Source organism: Mustelus asterias, chromosome 23 (genome assembly GCF_964213995.1).
Source record: "Mustelus asterias chromosome 23, sMusAst1.hap1.1, whole genome shotgun sequence".
NCBI classification, from domain to species: Eukaryota; Metazoa; Chordata; class Chondrichthyes; order Carcharhiniformes; family Triakidae; genus Mustelus; species Mustelus asterias.
The window spans coordinates 59,208,734-59,230,619 of record NC_135823.1 but is presented as its reverse complement, the minus strand read 5'-3'; the positions used below and the strand labels follow the sequence as shown (position 1 = coordinate 59,230,619).

Here is a 21,886-nt window from a genome sequence, read left to right as displayed (position 1 = left end):
TTTGAATGTTGTTAAAATGACTGACATAGTAGCTACATTTTGAATTAACCATTAATGTGAATTAACAGAAGTAGACTGCGCAACCTCTCAAACTAAGCAGCTACCCTTGTGATGATAGCTGCACTCATCTCTAATAGATATGTGACACTGGCCAAATTATAGCAACATCAAACTGCCTAAGAGATTTCTTTGGCCTTTACTTCAGCATGCTATGAAGATAAAACTGAACGCAAGCCCTGGGTGTTTACAGGTTACGTAACCCCAAACCCTGGTAATCCATCCTCAGAAAGCTCAGACAACTCAGTCATATTGATTACAGGAACTGAAACAAGAGGAGGATGCTGGTAAAACTCAGCAGGGCCGGAGCTGGACTTTTTGCTGAGTTCTTCCAGCATCCACTTCTCTAGTTTCGGATTCCAGCATCCGCGGTATTTTGTTTATTTCGGTCCTGTTGGTATTTGTCCATTTCTCAGTGACTTGTCCAGTTTGAATTTCATGGCTTGTGAAGACAAAAAAAAAAATTGGGCGCATGTGCCCATTCATCTTCATGAATGCGTCAAAGTAAAGCTCTTTCATTTATCCTTCAGGGTAACAGACCTTTAAAGACTAATTGCTGAGTCAATCACCTGTCTGAATCTTCCAACTGGTCCAGCGACAATAACATTGCGCCACCGCCTTCCCCTCTGCATCCTCTCCAGTGCAAATCACATCCTTCCTATAGCGTGGTGACCAAAACTGCACACTGTACTTTAGCTGTGGCCTAACGAGTGTTTTATGCAGCTTCATCATAACCTCCCTGCTCTTATATTCCTTGCCTCGGCTAATAAAGGCAAGTATCCCAAATACCTTCTTAACCAGTTAACCATCTAACTGTCCTGCTGCCTTCAGGGATCTTTGGGCATGCACCCCAAGATCATTCTGGTTCTCTGTACGTCCTAGCGTCCTACCATTCATTGTGTATGCCCTCGCTTTGTTTTTTTTTTAATGAGCCTCGTTGGCTGCGCCAGCATTTATTGCCTATTCCTTACTGGTCTTTAGGACATTTTGTCTACATTGAAGGGACTATGTAAAGACAAGCTGCTATTCTCTCATAGGTTGGTCAGGGATCTCTCTAGCTTTCTCAGGAACCTAGCTCCAGGTTATGCATTGCACAACTGTCATCTCTTCTAAGACAGTAAAAGTCGCAATGGCAATCGCTGCTTATAAGGAATTTCCTACCCCTACTAGGTGCAGAATTTAAAGCCAATCAGCTACTAACCTGTGAACGGTGTAAGAACTGGAGATCCTAAATCGAACTTGCTCAATGGCACTTTTTACAAGTGGGTCATTGGGAAGCACAGAGGGATGAGCCACAAACTCCACCTAGTTAGAATAGAAACATACTGAGAAAGCTTACTTTCGTGCACACTGTGAATGAAGGTTCCATCATAAAAACTAAAACAAAATGTACAAAGATCCTCACTACAGCCCTTTACAAAAGTCACTTAATTTTTTTTACTAAGAACAATATAAGGTGATTTTGCCAAAATTTGACAAATTTAAAATTATAGCGTGCACATGAGAGTAATTAGCTTTAATACTGACCTTCTTGCTAATGCCATCTTGTATGACGGTGGTACGGAAGAGTCGGAGCAGTCCCTCCTGAGACAACTTTTGGACCATTCTGACTATAGATTTCTTACAGCACCTGGTGACCACACCGTCTTGCTTCTCCTCTTCCATGATCATCTTCTGAAGCCTGGAGAAGAAACAATATCAGCTTTCTCGAAAAGCAAAGCTCCCTAGGGCTAGCCAACCTGTGTCATTGGGTTGCCTGGAAGAAACCTGGGCTTTATGGTCAAAGACTAAACTCTCAAATATAATTCTCAGCAACTTAGTTAAATGTGTAACAGTGCTTTTTCAGAGGTAGTCCATCCCCCAGCCCCCCCCCCCTCCCAGGCCCTCTCCACACAATTGCTTGCAGTGACACGTTTCAGTTGAGACAACAAGCAAATCCACCACAGACTCCTCTCCTGTTTCAGGTGTAAGCATTTCACCTTTGCAAGCAAGAAAGATACAAAGGCACGGGTGTGTCTTGGAAAGGGAGGAAAGCTGAAGCATTACGGGTACCACTAAGATTGAATCACACTACATTACTTCCTAAAACAGCTCCAGGCATTTAGTGAAAGAGAGATTAAGGATCCCTTCACAACTTAATCTGTCTCATACCCTAAAATCTAGTGTTTTCTACATGAGAAAAAGTTTGTATATCATTTTTAATTTCATTTATTCACTTATTATTGCAATTTATCTATTGCAGCACCTCCACCATATACTAACCATAAGACATAGGAGCAGAATTAGGCCACTCGGCCCTTCCAGTCTGCTCCACCATTCAATCATGGCTGATACTTTTCTCACCCCCTTTCTCCTGCTTTTTCCCCATAACCCCTGATCCCCTTATTAATCAAGAACCTATCTATCTCTGCCTTAAAGACACTCAATGACCTGGCCTCCACAGCCTTCTGCGGCAAAGAGTTCCACAGATTCACCACTCTCTGGCTGAAGAAATTCCTCCTCATCTCTGTTTTAAAGGATTGTCCCTTTAGCCTGAGGTTGTGCCCTCTGGTTCTAGTTTTTCCTACTAGTGGAAACATCCTCTCCACGTCCACGCTACCCAGGCCTCGTAGCATCCTGTAAGTTTCAATAAGATCCCCCCTCATCCTTCTAAACTCCAACGAGTACAGACCCAAAGTCCTCAACCGTTCCTCATACGACAAGCTCTTCATTCCAGGGATCATTCTTGTGAACCTCCTCTGGACCCCTTTCCAAGGCCAGCACATCCTTCTTTAGATACGGGGCCAAAACTGCTCACAATAATCCAAATTGGGTCTGACCAGAGCCTTATACAGCCTCAGAAGTACATCCCTGCTCTTGTACTCGAGCCGTCTCGACATAAGAACTAGGAGCAGGAGTAGGCCATCTGGCCCCTCGGGCCTGCTCCGCCATTCAATGAGATCATGGCCGATCTTTTGGTGGACTCAGCTCCACTTACCCGCCCGCTCACCATAACCCTTAATTTCTTTACTTTCAAAAATTTATCTATCCTTGCCTTAAAAGCATTCAATGAGGTAGCCTCAACTGCTTCACTGGGCAGGGAATTCCACAGATTCACAACCCATTGTGTGAAGAAGTTCCTCCTCAACTCAGTCCTAAATCTGCTTCCCCTTATTTTGAGGCTATGCCCCCTAGTTCTAGTTTCACCCGCCAGTGGAAACAACTTCCCTGCTTCTATCTTATCGATTCCCTTCATAATCTTATATGTTTCTGTAAGATTTCCCCTCATTCTTCTGAATTCCAATGAGTATAGCCCCAGTCTACTCAGTCTCTCCTCATAAGCCAACCCTCTCAACTCCAGAATCAACCTAGTGAATCTCCTCTGCACCCCCTCCAGTGCCGGTATATCCTCTCTCAAGTAAGGAGACCAAAACTGCACACAGTAATCCAGATGTGGCCTCACCAGTACCTTATACAGCTGCAACATAATCTCACTGTTTTTAAACTCCATCCCTCTAGCAATGAAGGACAAAATTTCATTTGCCTTCTTAATTATCTGCTGCACCTGCAAACCAACTCCTTGAGATTCCTGCACAAGGACATCCAGGTCCCTCTGCACAGCAGCATGCTGCAACTTTTTATCATTTAAATAATATCCATTTTGCTGTTATTCCTACCAAAATGGATGACCTCACATTTACCAGCATTGTACTCCATCTGCCCGACCCACGCCCACTCACTTAGAGTATCTATGTCCCTTTGCAGACTTTCAGCGTCCTCTGCACACTTTGCTCTTCCACCCATCTGAGTGTCATCTGCAAATTTTGACACTACACTTGGTCCCCAACTCCAAATCATTTATGTAAATCGTAAACAACTGCGGTCCCAACACTGATCCCTGAGGCGCACCACTAGTCACTGATCGCCAACCAGAAAAACACCCATTTACCCCCACACTTTGCTTTCTGTTAGTTAACCAATCCTCTATCCATGCTAATACATTATCCGTAACACTGTGCATCTTTATCTTATGTAGCAGTCTTTGGTGCGGCACCTTGTCAAATACCTTCTGGAAATCCAGATACACCACACCCACAGGTTCCCCATTGTCCACGAATGACATGACATGAATGCTAACATTGCATTTGCCTTCCTAACACAACCAGAAAGACACTCAGCTTCACTCAATGAAGTTAATATCTTTGGATAAGGAAGCAATACCGCGTCATCCATATTTGGAGCTAATAAATACTTAGCTAATGCTGGAATCTCTGAATTTAACCAATTTCCCTGACATGGTAATATTTTTGATATTCGTTTTCTTCCATTCATTTGTGGGACATGGGCGTCACTGGCTGGCCAGCATTTATTACCCACCCCTAGTTGCCCTTGAACTGAGTGGCTTGCTAGGCCATTTCAGAGGACAGTTGAGAGTCAACCACATTTCTGTGGCTCTGGAGTCACAGGTAGGCCAGACCAGGTAAGGAACGCAGATTTCCTTCCTTAAGGGGCATTAGTGAACCAGATGGGTTTTTAAGGCAATTGACAATGGTTTCATGGTCATCAGTAGATTCTTAATTCCGGGAATTTTTTTTAGTGAATTCAAATTACACCGTGTTAGAATGAACTGGTGATAACATTGCATCTGATGTAATGTGACCAATGGTAACAAGCTGTAAGGGTCAGCTGACCCCGTAAACCATGTAACCAATTGCAGAATGATGTGATGGTCAGCTGACCAGGTATAAATAAGAACCTGTTGGTAATTCAGAGGGAGCTTGGGCCCAGGGTGAGGCCTCAAGTTTGGAGTAATGAAGTTTCTTTTTTAAACCCTTCTGTTGATTTATAAGTTGGAGTAAGTTTTGTTACATTTTTGTCCACATTTGAACAGTTCTTTCTGGATAAGCATACCATCTGCCGTGGTGGGATTCGAACCCAGGTCCCCTGAACATTAGCTGAGTTTCTGGGTTAATAGTCGAGCGATAATACCACAAGGCCATCGCCTCCCAATTGTTCCCCCGTTGCCAATGATATTAGTGAAACAGTCGCCTGGCAAGCTTCAATAGATTTGAGACAGAGTCACTTGTCGGACTCAGGCACTAAAACTTACGAAAACAGGCTTTCAATTAGTTTCAAATTCCGCACGGCTTCTAGTATCAGATTCTGTCGTTTTAGCATCCTAAAAGTTTCATGAGGTCTTTTTAAATGGGTATCCTTGCATGGTTTCTTCTTCTTTCCCAGGCTCTTCTCCTGTGAAAATAAATGCAAAACACAGACATGAATGGAGAAGTTACTGTGATCAGCATCGGTATTTACTGGTTTCAGAAATACATCCCCTTCACCCCTTTCATTCTTTGGAGACGTGTATGCAACATAATGTGTAATAATTTTAACAGTAAACCCCCTGCCAATATTCATTTCGTTCTTTTTTTATTCATTCGTGGGATATGGGTTTCGCTGGCTAGACCAGCATTTATTGCCCATCCTTAGTTGCCCTTTGAGCAGGTGGTGGTGAGCTGCCTTCTTAAAACGCCGCAGTCCACGCACTGTGGATTGATCTACAATGCCTTGAGGGAGGCAATTCCAAGATTTTGACCCGGCGACTGCGAAGGAACGGCGATATATTTCCAAGTCAGGACAGGGAGTGGCTTGGAGGGGAACTTGCAGCTGGTGGTATTCCCATGTATCTGCTGCCCTTGTCCTTCTAGACGGAAGTGGTCGTGGGTTTGGAAGGTGCTGTCTAAGAATCTTTGGTGAATTGCTGCAGTGCATCTTATAGGTAGCATACATTGCTGTTACTGAGCGTCGGTGGTGGAGGGAGTGGATGTGGTGCCAATCGAGCGGCTGCTTTGCCCTGAATAGTTAAAAGCAAAATACTGCGGCTGCTTGAATCTGAAACAAAAACAGAAAATGTTGGAAAATCTCAGCAGATCTGACAGCATCTATGGGAAGAGAATAGAGCCAACGTTTTGAGTCTGCTCTGACGAAGGGTCATCTAGACTTGAAACGTTGGCTCTATTCTCTCCCCACAGATGCTGTCAGACCTGCTGAGATTTTCCAGCATTTTCCGTTTGTGTCCTGGATAGTGTCAAGCTTCTTGAGTGCTGTTGGAGTTGCACCCATCCAGACAAGTGGGGACTATGCCATCACACTCCTGACTTGTGCCTTGTAGATGGTGGACAGGCTTTGGGGAGTCAGGAGGCGAGTTACTCGCCGCAGTAGCCCTAGTCTCTGACCTGCTCTTGTAACCACTGTGTTTATGTGGCGAGTCCAGTTGAGTTTCTGGTCAACGGCCACCCCAGGGGTGTTGAGTGGGGGATTCAGTGATGGTTACACCATTGAATGTCAAGGGGCAGTGGTTAGAGTGTTTTACAATTTCCCCCAAGTTACAATCGTTTAATAAAACAATTGATAGTTACTGCTCTACTGCAGCTTAGGATGCTATCAGAGTCCAAAAGAATGGCAATCCAAAGCATCTATTTTAGTTAATGCACACCACTGGTTAGAAAATCCACTAATTCTAATAATTCCAACAAAATTATATCACGCAACATTACAGGGACATCAATTCATGAAATTAATGTTCCAGTCTGTGCTGCATTTACAATGTGGTCACTTAAATACCGTAACAGAATGAGCATAAATTGGCTCCAGCAACTACGCTGAAAAGCAACATCACACTGAGGTCTGGACTACTTTGAAACCAATCTTCATACCTTTACTTTTTCAACCGTAACCTCTTCAATAACAACATTCTCTTCACTTGGCCCGTCCAATAATTTTATACAGTCTGGGTCCTGCTGGGAGGAGTTTAATTGAATGTCGATTTTTTGGGATTCTTTGGATGACCCTGCTGCATGCTTGGCTATATTCTGGGAACGACCTATCCCAACAGTTGTTTTTACCAAACCGGATAATTTTCTACCTGTATAAAACACAAATCATTCCAAAAGGTTACTGGTTTAAATTTTATCGCATTGCATGGGGGGGCGGCACGGTGGCACAGTGGTTAGCACTGCTGCATCACAGCTCCACGGACCTGGGCTCGATTCCCGGCTTGGGCCACTGTCTGTGTGCCGTTTGCATGTTCTTCCTGTGTTTGCGTGGGTTTCCTTTGGGTGCTCCGGTTTCCTCCCACAGTCCAAAGATGTGCGGGTTAGATGCACTGGCCATGCTAAACAGTCCGTTAGTGTCCCGGGATGCGTAGGTTAGAGGAATTGGTGGGGTAAATATGTGGGGTTACGGGGATAGGGCCCAGGTGGGATTGTTGTCGGTGCAGACTCAATGGGCCAAGTGGCCTCCTTCTGTACTGTGAGGTTTCTATGATGCAAACAAACATCCATGCAATTGAGTTCATTCCACAGAATGAGGAATACTTCACCAATTACCAACAAAGATCTTGAGCAGTTATGAAAATATTCCCGATGTGAAGTGTGACATTAGATACTTTAAGCATGGTCTTCCACCTGTGAATACAAATGAATAATACTATCCAAACCAGAGAATGCTAGTCATTTAAGTTACGTTGCTAATAAGACCTTCCTCCATTCTAGTATACAGTATATGGGGCGGCAGAGTGGTTAGCACTGCTGCCTCACAGTGCCAGGGACCCAGGTTCAATCCCGGCCTTGGCTGACTGTCTGTATGGAGTTTGCACATTCATTCTTTGTCTGCGTGGGTTTCCTCCGGGTGCTCCGGTTTCCTCTCTCAGTCTAATGATATGCGGGGTAGGTGGATTGGCTAAGCTAAATTGCCTCTTAGTGTTCCTAGATTAGGGGGATTAGGGTAAATGTGTGGGGTTATAGGGATAGGGCCTGGGTAGGATACCCTGCTGGAGAGTCGGTGGCAGCCTCAATGGGCCGAATGGCCTCCTTCTGCACTGTAGGGATTCTATAATTCTACAGATACTGTAGATCATCCTCTGATGCTCAATCCACTGATGTAAAAACAGGTGACAGCAACAGATACCAAGGTGACACAAGGAAAACAACACAAATTAAAGAGTTGCATTGATTAACTGGAAGGAGTTGGGTCAGCTCAATGTCTGCAACATGCTGAATTGCATTTAGTTACCACAGGCAAGAGTATCCAGATTAGTTTGTCCACACACAGAGAATATATTTGGCTGAGCACCGAATTCTCCATCCTCGCTTGCAGTGGCGGTTAGGCATGAGCAGCCGGAAATTCCCTGCTGTAGTTTCACAGCACAAAAAGGTTCCAGTACTTCAGCAAAATTCTCAATTTCCCAAGTACACCTTTTAGCGCCATTATTAATAGATGTCAATCAACCAACCTAACATGCAACTGGTGAATCTTGTCCTTACAGGTGTAGGTGATGGCCTAGTGGTATTGTTGCTAGATTATTAATCCAGAAACTCAGCTAATGTTCTGGGGACCCGGGTTCGAATCCCGCCACGGCAGATGGTGGAATTTGAATTCAATTTTTAAAAAAATCTGGAATTGAGAATCTACTAGAAATCATAGAAACCCTACAGTGCAGAAGGAGGCCATTCGGCCCATCGAGTCTGCACCGACCACAATCCCACCCAGGCCCTACCCCCACATATTTACCCGCTAATCCCACTAACCTACGCATCTCAGGACTCTAAGGGGCAATTTTTAACCTGGCCAATCAACCTAACCCACACATCTTTGGACTGTGGGAGGAAACCGGAGCACCCGGAGGAAACCCACACAGACACGAGGAGAATGTGCAAACTCCACACAGACAGTGACCCGAGCCGGGAATCGAACCCAGGACCCTGGAGCTGTGAAGCAGCAGTGCTAACCACTGTGCTACCGTGCCACCTCTACTGATGACCATTAAACCATTGTCAGAAAAATCCATCTGGTTCACTAATGTGCTTTAGGGAAGGAAATCTGCTGTCCTTACCTGGTCTGGCCTACACGTCACTCTAGAACCACAGCAATGTGGTTGACTCTCAACTGCCCTCAGGCAACTCGGGATGGGCAATAAATGCTGGCCCAGCCAGCGACGCCCATGTCCCAGGAATAAATAATAAAAAAGGAGCTTAATACTCTGAGGGCCAGAATAGGTTGAAAAGTCACAAGTAGGAACAGCAGAGCACAGTTATCCTGGGAGAACGACTCGAATACGATTTCCGAGTGAGGACAAGATTGGAAACCAGCATGATGCCTGGCTGGTACTCAAGACGTGTGAAACAGGACAGGATCCCTGTAGCTCTTTGGTATGAACGACTCCCAATGGTTTGAGGTGGCATGTGGCACATTCATCACCTTCAATGGGAATCCAAATGTGATTCCTTTCAAGCAGGTTCCTTTCAAGCATGAATTGCCTTCGATAAGCCCTCTGCTAAACCCTCTGGGCATGCTTTTGCTCTCTGCTAAGTTCTTTGCTAGAGCTTGCTGGTGGAGAGGTTCTGATTTAGCACGATCCAGGCGCAGGAAGCTAGTTGTTGTTGTACCACTTTGCAATGCTGTCTAATTGTCGTACTAAAGGATGAAAATTCTCTGCGATATTATCCATGTATTTCAACATGCATTCTAATTGATGTCACCTTGGTGATTCACAGAGGGAAGACCATTACCCCACCCTGATTGCCTTGAAACACTTGAATACAACAGCAAAATATCGAGCAACCTGGGAGTGCAATGTCGACAACGATTAGCAATGATCTCGACCAAGCAAAAGATTTTGTTGCATAGAGCTACGCAAATAAATGATTGACTGTAAAGTACTGACCTTTGCCCAACTTTGACTTGTGACCTTTCTTCAGTTTGAATTTTCTAAATAATGCACTCTTGACTAACTTCTTCCCTTTGTATATTTTCTGCGAAGTAGTGCATTTTCTTTCTCTGTACTCCGAGTGAGAGGATCGACTGCTCTGCGCAGAGATTGCCGGTGACTTCACAGGTTCCTTTCGACCGTGAATTGCCTTCGGTAAGCCCTCTGCCAAACTCTCCTGCGTGCTTTCGCTCTCTGCCAAGTTCTGCACTAGAGCTTGCTGGCAGAGGGTTTCTGATTTAGCACGGTCAAGGGGCAGGAAGCTAATTGTCGCCAATTGCTCACTTCTAGCTTTCTCCTTTTCAAACTGCTTGCTCAGCTCGCTCTGCTTCACATACGTCTTAGCCACGTACTTAGTTGTGCGCTGTCGACCTTCATCCTCCATGAAGCCCTGTTATAAAGAACACATACTCAGGAACTGGGGAACACATCAATGGTTTCTTTTGTGCCAATGCTTTTAAAACCTTAGACCCCGAAATCTTTGGGGACAGAAAGGCAATTGCTTCCCAGGGGAGCTAGGAAAAGGTGGTGGGACCTGGTTACGCTGGAGTTCCACCCAATTTGCTGCGGCTCAGTAAATTTGAGTGGGAAGTGATACGTGTGGGATGGCGGAGGATTTTTCCATGTTTAAAGTTTATTTATTAGTGTCAGAAGTAGGCTTACATTAACACTGCAATGAAGTTACGATGAAAATCCCCTAGTTGCCACACTCCGGCACCTGTTCAGGTACACTGAGGGAGAATTTAGCACGGCCAATGCACCCTAACCAGCACGACTTTCAGACTGTGGGAGGAAACCGGAGCACCCGGAGGAAACCCACACAGGCACCAGGAGAACGTGCAAACTCCGCACAGACAGTGACCCAAGCCGGGAATTGAACCCAGATCCCTGGCACTGTGAGTTTATGTCACACTATTTCACATAAATATTTCTGCTTTTTCCCTCCTGAGTCTTTATCATGCGATCCTAGAATCAGAATTTATGTCACACTATTTGTAACTCCCACAGTTGCGTGGACCTGCAGAGTTTCACTGGCTGTCTTGTCTGGAGACAATACACATCTTTTTAGCCTGTCTTGATGCTCTCTCCACTCCCATTGTTTTGTTTCTTAAAGACTGGATTAGTTGTAAGTATTCGCATTCCAACCATTATTCATGTAAATTGAGTCTGTGTCTTATAAGTTCTGTTTGTGAACAGAATTCCCACTCACCTGAAGAAGGGGCTCAGAGCCTCGAAAGCTTGTGTGGCTTTTGCTACCAAATAAACCTGTTGGACTTTAACCTGGTGTTGTTAAACTTCTTACTGTGAGGCAGCAGTGCGAACCACTGTGCCGCCCTGTCAAGGGTTGTGGCCAAGGAAAAGGCTTCCGGGGGAACTTCCAACCATCATGTCCTTGATGGGTCCGAGTGAAATGCACACCAGGTCTGTGGGAGTCTTTAAAAAGGCCCCAAATTTTTCCTAGATTAGGTAATCAGTCCCAGAGGGTATTACACCCCCTCCAGCAGGGGTGACAGCTCCGGAGAGAGAGGATGAACTCTATGGTCAAATGTTTCTTCGGCCTAGATGGGCACCTCCGATAGAGCAGCTGTGGGCCACTTTCATGGTCTTTTATAAGCCCTACTCTTTTCTTAATTATCCTCCTACTCTTAATGTATTGGTAAAACATCCTTGCGTTCTCAGAAAATGCTGGAAAATCTCAGCAGGTCTGACAGCATCTGTGGGGAGAGAACAGAGCCAATGTTTCGAGTCTAGATGACCCTTCGTCAGAACCTGCTGAGATTTTCCAGCATTTTCTGTTTTTGTTTCAGATTCCAGCATCCACAGTATTTTGCTTTTATCTTTGCGTTCTCCTTGACTTTGCTTGCCAACATTCTTTCACGTCTTCTCTTTGCTTTCCCTAATTTCCTTTTTGATTTCATCCCTGCACTTTGATATTCTTCTCAGTTTTCTACAGTGTTGAGTTCTCTGTGCCCGACGTAAGCTTTTCTTTTCTGCCTTGGCTTACCTCGAATGCTCCTTGACATTCGGGGACTCTAGATTTTGCCGTCTCACACTTTTTCTTTGTGGACTTTGGCTTACCCTGAACCCCTTGAATTTCCTCTTTGAATGCCTCTCGCCAACTTTTACAGATGCACCATAGAAAGCATTCTTTCTGGCTGCATCACAGCTTGGTATGGGCTCCTGCTCTGCCCACGACCGCAAGAAGCTACAAAAGGTCATGAATATAGCGCAGTCCATCACGCAAACCAGCCTCCCATCCATTGATTCTGCCGACACTTGACAAAGCAGCCAGCATAATCAAGGACCCCACGCACCCCGGGCATTCTCTCTTCCACCTTCTTCCGTTGGGGAAAATATACAAAATTCTAAGATCACATACCAACCGACTCAAGAACAGTTTTTCCCCTGCTGCTGTCAGACTTTTGAATGGACCTACCTTGCATTAAGTTGATCTTTCTCTACACCCTAGCTATGATTGTAACACTATATTCTGCACTCTCGCATTTCCTTCTCTATGAATGGTATGCTTTGTCTGTATAACGCGCAAGAAACAATACTTTTCACTCTATACCAATATATATGATAATAATAAATCAAATCAAATCAAGTAGCTGTTTCCAGTCCACTTTTACTAAATCAATCCTCAGCTTAGTAAAGTTGGCCTCACCCCAGTTTAGAACTTTAATTCAAGTCTTGGCTTTGTCCTCTTCTATAATCATGTTAAAACTAACTAAGCTAGGATCTCTATTACCAAAATGCTCTTGCACTGCCACTCCTTCCACCTGCCCAGCTTCATTTCCTAGAGCTACGTCCAGAACCGTGTCCTTTCTGGTTGGACAGGCTACATAATGGTCACAAAGGTCCTCCTGGAAGCACCTCAAGAATTCTGTTCCCTCCATCTCTTTCATGTTAGAACTATCCCAGTTAATATTGGGAAAGTTAAAGCCCCCACTATTACTGCCCTAATGTTGCTGCACTTCTCAAAGATTTGCCTACATATTCATTCTTCTGTCTCCCTTTGACTGTTTGAGGGTCTATAGCACACTCCAACTAGCCTGAATGCCTCTTTTTTGTTCTTTAGCTCAAACCCATATGGCCTCAGTTGATGATCCTTACATGTCATCCCTCCTCATGGCTGTTTCTTCAACCAAAATTGCCACCCCCGCCATTTTTATTCTCCTCTCTATCTCGTCCGAAAGGCCTGCAACTTGAGCTGCCATTCCCTGTCCCCCTTTAAGCCATGTCATGCAATAGCTATATCGTCATATTACCAAATTTCTATCTGTCCCCTCAGCCCATGAGCTTTACTTGCTCTACCCCTTGCATTGATGTATATGCCCTTGAGCTAAACTCTTTTTAATTTTCTAACTTGTTTCTTCTGCCTTCCAGACTCCTTCAATAATTTTCTACCTTCCATTTCTGATTTTGTCCCGTCTGAATTCACCCTCGGGTTCCCATCCCCCTGCCAAACTAGTTTCAGCCCTGCCCTAGAGGGCTTAAACTCTACAGTGCAGGATTCATGCTCTGCAGTTCAGTGCTTCTTTAGTACTCAATGGCAATGCAATGCCTTTACATTAAGAATGATATGGACCCAAGTGTATTATTTTACCGTAATAACTTTGTATCGTTCCAGCAGGCGGCACAGCATCCGACCTTCAAGCTTTCCAACATTCAGAGCCAAACGGATTTCGGTCTGTGAAATTCCTCTGGTGCCTCTCTTCTCAACTAGAAATGCCAAGAAGATAGAATCTTAGAATCCCCACAGTGCAGAAGGAGGCCATCGAGCCTGCACCAACAACAATCGCACCCTGGCCTTACTCCCGCAACTCCACGTATTTACCCTGCTAATCCCTCTGGCATTAAGGGGAAATTTACCATGGTCAATCCACCTAACTTGCACAAAGATAACCGATTAAAACTTTTTTTTTGGAGATTATACTGCCATGGGGTTCTTCAGAAGACAATGCAATACTGACTCACTATAAAGGATTTCACTGGCTTTGAAGCGCTTTAGGAGGTTCTTCAGATTTGAAAGGTGCTGTATAAAAATTCAAATCCGTCTCTTTAATTTTCTTTCCCTTGTAAGATGGCTGACGAATTTTCAAATATGAAAGGTGACCCCCCCTTCACCATACATTCCTATTGTTGGACTATCCCATATAGTCCAAAGCTAAGTGTGATTGTCCTTTCTTTTGATAGGTTCCTCATTGCTTCCTCATTTTAAGGTTCCTCATTGGTGAACCGTACAAATGGATATGGATAGGTTAGGAGAGTGGGCCAAAATGTGGCAGATGGAGTTTAACGTGGATAAGTATGAGGTCATGCATTTTGGTCGGAAAAATGGGAAGGTGACTTATTTTCTAAATGGGGAGAGACTTCAGGGTGCTCTGGTGCAGAGGGATCTGGGTGTCTTCATTCATGAGTCACAGAAAACTAGCATGCAGGTACAGCAGATAATAACGAAAGCGAATGGAATGTTGGTATTTATAGCTAAAGGAATAGAATATAAAGGTGAGGAAGTATTGTTGCAACTACACAAGGCATCGGTGAGGCCGCACCTGGAGTATTGTGCACAGTTTTGGTCCCCTTACTCGAGGAAAGATGTGGTGGAATTGGAGGTAGTTCAGAGGGGGTTCACTAGATTGATTCCAGAGATGAGGGGTTTGTCGTACTAAGAGAGATTGAACAGCTTAGACCTATAATCTCTGGAATTTTGAAGAATGAGGGGAGATCAAATTGAGGTATACAAGATGATAAAAGGTACGGATAAAGTAGACGTGGAGTGGATGCTTCCTCTTGTGGGGCATTCTAGGACGAGAGGTCATAGCCTTTGGAGAGTGGATAAAAAAGGTGTTTCCTCACATCCCCCCCCTAAACCTCCTGCCCCTCACCTTGAACCCATGTCCCCTTGTGACTGACCCTTCAACTAAGGGGAACAGCTGCTCCTTATCCACTCTGTCTATGTCTCTCAATCTTGTACACCTCACCCCTTAGTCTTTGCTGCTCCAAGGAAAACAACCCAAGCCTACCCAATTCTCTCCATAACTTAAATGTTCCATCCCAAACAGCATCCTGGTGAATCTCATCTGCATCCCCTCCAGTGCATTCACGTCCTTCTATAATGTGACTACCAGAACTGCACACAGTACTCCAGATGTGGCCTCACCAATGTTCTATACAACTCCAACATGACCTCCCTACTTTTGTAATCTGTGCCTCGATTGATGAAGGCAAGTGTCCCATATGCTTTTTTCACCACTCTACTAACATGCCTTCAGAAATCTGTGGACCAACACGCCAAGGTCCTTTTGTTCCATAGAACTTCCTAATGTCCCACCATTGATTGCGTACTTCCTTGTTCAATTACTCCTTCCAAAATGCCTCAACTCCCACTTTTCAGGGTTAAATTCCATCCGCCACTTAGCTGCCAATTTGACCATTCCGCCTATTTCTTCTCGTAGCCCAAAACACTCAGTCTCACTGTTAACCACCCGGTCAATCTTTGTGTCATCCGCAAACTTACTAATCCTACCCCCCCTCCACATAGTCATCTATGTCATTTATATAAATGACGAATAATAAGGGCTCAACACAGATCCCTGTGCTTCTTGCTCACCAAGGGACTGGTAGGCACAGGTAGAATGAGGCTACCTCAAACAAATGAGCGACTGACAAAACAATTTGAGTATTTTCATTATATTGGTTTGAAATTCTGCTCAGCACTTACAAGGAACATGCGTCATCTGCAGGAACACTCATACATTATCAGGCAAAAGTAGTGTATATATGCACCAATTTTCCAAAAAACAAACCCATGGTTTGCAGTAATTTCTTCAAATACACCATTAAAACTTACTGAGTTCATAAGCTTGGGTAAGCATGTCTCGTTCATAAACAACATCCATTCTTTCGACTGTGTTATTATCTTCATCCTCCTCATCTTCTTCATCCACTTTCTTCCCGTATGGCTTTACCAGTTTCAGGCATCGAACAATAATCTGAGTTCCTGCAAACAATAATTGTCACTTAAAACGTAAAAACCCATCTGAGATTCCGTCACTCCAAACAGTTATCATTAGACCTTCAAAAGAATAAATTTGATCTGCAACCTTTGATTTGCAAAGACCACCTCATACTTATTGTACAAAGAGAAGTTGCAAAATCTGATCTGGAAAGAAATTAAAGATGATTGCACAAGCTCAAAGGACTGCTGCAAATGTTTGGTCCTTGTCTTTGAAAAAGGTTTCGTTCTGGATAATACAAGAGATCAAACGCGATGATAGCCCCAGTAAGATGAGGTTGGAAGATGAAGATAAGAGTGCAGTTTGGGAATTCAGCAGGTCATCAACATTAGAAGGCCACAATTAAGAAACACTAAATTCCATTATGCTCTTGAATAGTGGGTTTCCTTATTGTAATGACTTGAAAAATTCCAACACTCGAGGTTCAATTGTCCTTGCTTCACATGAAATATTAATAAAACGACTTTAAAGTTTAAAGTTAAAAGTTTATTTATTATTGTCACAAGTAGGCTTAGACCAACACTGCAATGAAGTTATTGTGAAAATCCCTGAGCCGCCACACTTTGGGCACAGTGAGGGAGAGTTTAGCATGGCTAATGTGCCTACTATTCTATTACTGATAGAATCATAAAGGTTTCTTTGAAACTTTGAAGGCATTGTCAAAGATGCCCTTAAACCTACATGAAGTTACTGTGAAAATCCCCTAGTCGCCACACTCTGGCGCCTGTTTGGGTACACGGAGGGAGAATTTAGCACGGCCAATGCACCCTAACCAGCACGTCTTTTGGACTGTGGGAGGAAACCGGAGCACCCGGAGGAAACCCACGCAGACACTGGGAGAACGTGCGGACTCTGCACAGACAGTGACCCAAGCCGGGAATCGAACCCGGGTCCCTAGTGCTGTGAGGCAGCAGTGCTAACCACTGTGCTGCTGTGGCCCATATGAAGCATTATGCATCGGCTTGCTGAATTACTGTACGAGGTATGGACAAAAATTTCAAAATCAATCTCTTAACCCCAGCGCCAAAACATCAAAGAAAGGTAAAGAGGCACAGATCGGAGCCTGTAGCCAGAGGAGAACACCAGGAGATCACTCTCTGCATTTTGCGTTTTTCTTCTAATGTTGGAACATGGATGGTGGTCACTTTCACGTAAAATTAAGACTCAGTGTTAAGATTAGAAAGTCATGGAGCACTTTTTAAAACCCAGGTTCGTAAGCTGGAGCACAAATCCAGTCCATCATGGGCAGCTCAGAGGGGAGTTTTCACATCTCATGCCCTCAGTGCGTTCTGGAATCAAAGCAGGGTCCAAGTCTCAAACTGTACAGGCTCTCACATTAAGGTGCAGTAAGTTCAGATGTGGAAGTCATAGAATTATATAATCTATATTATATAGATTTAAGCAGACGATTTGGCCCTTGGAGTCTGCACTGGCTCTCCAAAAGAGTATTCTACCCAGACCGTGCTATTTACCACGCTCATCCCCCTAACCTACACACAGTGGGAGGAAACCCACACAGACAAGGGGAGAACGTGCAGACTCCACACAGTCACCCAAGGCTGGAATAAAACCTGGGGTCCCTGGCGCTGTGAGGCAGTAGTGCTAACCACTGTGCCACCATTCCATGGCAGTATAACTACAGCCCAACAATGCTCAGGTTACCCAGCTCTCCGAAGATTTTACTGTCAACCTCTAGCTATCCAAATCAATACCTGACTTGTATTTTGGAAAGCACACTGTTAATTAGGGAAGCACGCTGCAAAAATGAAAGATAAATCAAGCCTAATTTACCTTTCTTTGTCAAACATGGTCCTCCCTCAGGGTTCAGGTCCTTGAGGGGAACAGTAATCACCTTGGCTATACCACCAGTCACCATATACTGATAAAGTTTTTTGAAAGTTCTCTCACAAAGGCCCTGAGCAAAGAAAAAAACAAACGTCTATAAGTGAAGGAAAGGTCTTTCACCTATACAACGACAATATTTAATCCACAACAGAATAAGTGACTGACTTTTTTCATTGCTTTGCATTGTAAAATTCTGAACCTGAATCGCATTGCGGTCAAATACTTGGATAAGTTGTATAATTAGCAAAAGATTTACTTTTAAGTTTTTGGTCAGGTACAATTACAGGTACAGACAGGTGAACAGGTGTTCCATATGCAAAAAGTTAATCTTTAGATTGACAAAACCAAGAGCAATTGTACAATAGTTTGAATACCATTCAGGACTAGGTAGCGAACATACTTTTGCCACTTGGTGCCTTATTTCAAGTTCTTCTCCCAAGGAAAAGATAACACTACAGTTAAATCCCAGAGACCTTCTATGTACCTGATACTTTCATGAGAAGAAAATGCTCTCAACAAAGCACCATTAATATTCTCACTGTGATGGGGTGATATCAGTGGAACCACAGATTAAGTAAGAATTTCCCATTTACAGTGCAGGGGGAGGCCATTTGGCCCATTGAGTCTGCACCAACAGCAACCCCACCCAGGTCCTATCCCTGTAACCCACGTATTTACCCTGCTAGACCCCTGACACTAAGGGGCAATTTAGCATGGCCAGTCCACCTAACCCGCACATCTTTGGACTGTGGGAAGAAACCGGAGGAAACCCACGCAGACACGGGGAGAACATGCAAACTCCACACAGACAGTGACCCGAGGCCAGAATTGAACCCGGGTCCCTGGCGCCGTGAGGCAGCAGTGCTAACCCACTGTGCCGCCCCACAGAGAATGTTCTTAATGCATGGTTTCTCTCCCACACACTGCGTTAATGGGCAGTGAAGGTTCAGTGTTTGGAGATCAAGTCAGGGCACTGTTCCTCATCAGCAAGCAATGAAAACTGAATCAGGATTGGCATTCAAACCAAAACCAGAAAGGAGGGGGATGAAAAGCAGAAAATGCGAGAAATACTCGGCAATTCAGGCAGCACCTGTGGAGAGAGAAGTAGAGTCACTGTTGCAGGTCATTGACCTTTCGACCAAACTCATTCAGGATTCTGACAACAGGTCATTGATCTGAAACATTAACTTGGGTTTCTCTCTGCATAGATGCTGCTGGGTATTTCTAGCAGTTTCTGTTTTTCTTTATTCACAGTAATGACCACCCCCCCACCTCCCCAATCACACCTAGAGTGATGACAACCATTGGGATCACACTCAAAGAATGCCTGATTGAAGATTATGTGCTTTCTTCCAAATACGTTATCTTGTGTTTAGTACAAGTGGCAGCTTCCACAGGCAAGTCGCCATGTCTGAGGAACCAACATAGTATGCTAATGATGGCTCTTGCTAACACTGATGTTGGCATCAGAGACAGTATAAACACTTCACTGGGTCCTCCAATGTCAACAGAAACTATTAGAACGCAAATCTACCAACCAAAAATGAACTGCGCATAAACAAGATGATAAATGGCCAGGTCAGATGGCACCATAGTACTTCACCCGATCGGTTTATGCCACGTTTGCGCTTTGGAAATACTTACCAGCTCATCTCTAAGATGCAGCATGACTTCCAACTGATTAGGTCTATTCACAAGGATATGGGAGATTTTTTCCATTAAAATGTCATATTTGCTTCTCCTGCATATTACAGACAGAGAGGGGAAGCAGCAAAATAAGTAATTAAGAAATTTGAGAATATGGAAAATATGCATACATAGGAGCAACACAAGTTACACAGTGCAGGAGGTAAACTTAATGCAGCGATGACTTATTGTCACATGTATTAGTATAGCGAAAAGTATTGTTTCCTGCGCGCTCTACAGACAAAGCATACCTTTCATAGAGAAGAAAAAAAAAGAGTCCAGAATGTAGTGTTACAGCCATAGTTAGGGTGTAGAGAAAGATCAATTCAATGCGAGGTAAGTTCTTTCGAAAGTCTGAGGGCAGCAGGGAAGAAACTGTTCTTGAATTGGTTGGTACGTGACCTCAGACTTGTATCTTTTTCCCAATGGAAGAAGGTGGAAGAGAGAATGTCCAGGGCGTGTGGGGTCCTTAATTATACTGGCTGCTTTTCCAAAGCAGCGGGAAGTGTAGACGGAGTCAATGGGTGGGAGGCTGGTTTGAGTGATGGACTGAGCTTCGTTCACAACCCTTTGTAGTTTCTTGCGGTCTTGGACGGAGCAGGAGCCATACCAAGCTGTGATATAACCAGAAAGAATGCTTTCTATGGTACATCTGTAAAAGTCGGTGAGAGTTGTAGCAGACATGCCAAATTTCCTTAGTGTCCTGAGAAAGTGGAGGCATTGGTGGGCTTTCTTAACTATAATGTCAGCATGGGGGAACCAGGACAGGTTGTTGGTGATCCGGACACCTAAAGACTTGAAGCTCTCGACCATTTCTACTTCGAGTCCATTGATGTAGACAGGCGCTTGTTCTCCACTACGCTTCCTGAAGTTGATGACTATCTCCTTCGTTTTGTTGACATTGAGGGAGAGATTATTGTCATCGCACCAGTTCACCAGATTCTCTATCTCTTTCCTGTACTCCGTCCATGTAACAGCGATCTGAACTTAAAAAGCTAGATTTCTGTATCACATTCACAAACACTGTCCAGCTGGCGTGAAGAATTAACATTTTTGTGATCCTTGAGTAGTACAGGCTCACCCCTAAATGCAAAATACTCAGAGTGCTTATGATAGCAGCACCTGAGTGGCTAAATAGGTCAAGAGTCTAAACTTACAGCCCAGAGTTACAGGTTTCTTGGAAATATGTCATGAGACGAAAAGAAATAAGTGTAGGAATATTCCACAGGGCCTCTTGAGCCTGCTCTGCTATTTAATAAGATCACTGCTGATCCTCAACCCCAATCCATTTTTGGTGCAATGAAGTTAAAACTGAGAAATACAGGCCAACAGCACTGTGGGTGTACCTACACCACATGGACCGCAGTGGTTCGAGGCGGCTGCTCACCAACTCTTCTCAAGTGCAATTAGAGATACACAATAAATCCTGGCTTTCCCAGCAAGGCCCACATCCTACGATAGAATAAAAACAGTCAATGGTGAAGGGGCAGCGTTTGTCACTCATTCTGCCAACAGCTGCCCGCAAAGTTTTTGAGAGCTTTCTGGACAGAGGCGTGTGCTAACCTGGCATCTGATTCAGTACAATATCCTCTGCAAGGCATCCCTGAGCAGAGAAAAACAGCAAGAGTCTTCAAACAACTGAAGAAAACTCAATGAGGCAGAGTCGAAATTAAGAAGCATAAATATTTTATAAGGTGTTGGTGAGGCCACACCTGGAGTACTGTGTACAGTTTTGGTCTCCTTACTTGAGAAAGGATATACTGGCACTGGAGGGGGTACAGAGGAGATTCACTAGGTTGATTCCGGAGTTGAGAGGGTTGGCTTATGAGAAGAGACGGACTAGACTGGGGCTACACTCATTGGAATTCAGAAGAATCTCATAGAAACATATAAGATTATGAAGGGAATAGATAAGATAGAAGCAGGGAAGTTGTTTCCACTGGCAAGTGAAACTAGAACTCGGGGGCATGGCCTCAAACTAAGAGGGAGCAGGTTTAGGACTGAGTTGAGGAGGAACTTCTTCACCCTAAGGGTTGTGAATCTGTGGAATTCCCTGCCCAGTGAAGCAGCTGAGGCTACCTCATTGAATGTTTTTAAGACAAGGATAGAAAAGTGTTTGAACAGTAAAGGAATTAAGGGTTATGGTGAGCGGTAAGTGGAGCTGAGTCCACGAAAAGATCAGCCACGATCTTATCGAATGGCGGAGCAGGCTCGAGGGGCCAGGTGGCCTACTCCTGCTCCTAGTTCTTATGTTCTTAAAGCAGGAAGTAAAAAAGCATTTCAAAAAGTGTAGCACAGGAACAGGCTATTCAACTCGCCTGGCACATGCTGGTGTTTATGTTCCACAAGCCTCCTCCCAGCCCTCTTCATCCAATCCGATCAGCATCACATTCAATTTCTTTACCCCTCGTGCTTATCTATCTCCCCCTTAAATGCATCAGTTCCATCACCTCAATTACTCACTGTGGTAGCAATTTAAATCATGCGCAGAGAGCAAAATAAAGATTGGGAAAGAAAGATGCCAGAGGCA

At 44.3% G+C, this 21,886-nt stretch overlaps 1 protein-coding gene across 2 annotated transcripts in view; it reads right to left on the bottom strand.

The window, feature by feature from the left end:
* The window catches only part of gtf3c1 (general transcription factor IIIC subunit 1), a 97,450-nt gene that overhangs the window by 65,211 nt on the left and 10,353 nt on the right, over window positions 1-21,886 (bottom strand). For both annotated transcript variants that reach the window (XM_078240740.1, XM_078240741.1), the window contains exons 5-13: window positions 19,315-19,411; window positions 17,617-17,740; window positions 15,660-15,809; window positions 13,413-13,528; window positions 9,761-10,193; window positions 6,753-6,961; window positions 5,147-5,286; window positions 1,585-1,738; window positions 1,259-1,362 (exon numbers count right to left, since the gene is read on the bottom strand). In XM_078240740.1, coding sequence (XP_078096866.1) covers window positions 1,259-1,362; window positions 1,585-1,738; window positions 5,147-5,286; window positions 6,753-6,961; window positions 9,761-10,193; window positions 13,413-13,528; window positions 15,660-15,809; window positions 17,617-17,740; window positions 19,315-19,411 — 1,527 coding nt within the window. The remainder of the gene's footprint in view (window positions 1-1,258; window positions 1,363-1,584; window positions 1,739-5,146; window positions 5,287-6,752; window positions 6,962-9,760; window positions 10,194-13,412; window positions 13,529-15,659; window positions 15,810-17,616; window positions 17,741-19,314; window positions 19,412-21,886) is intronic.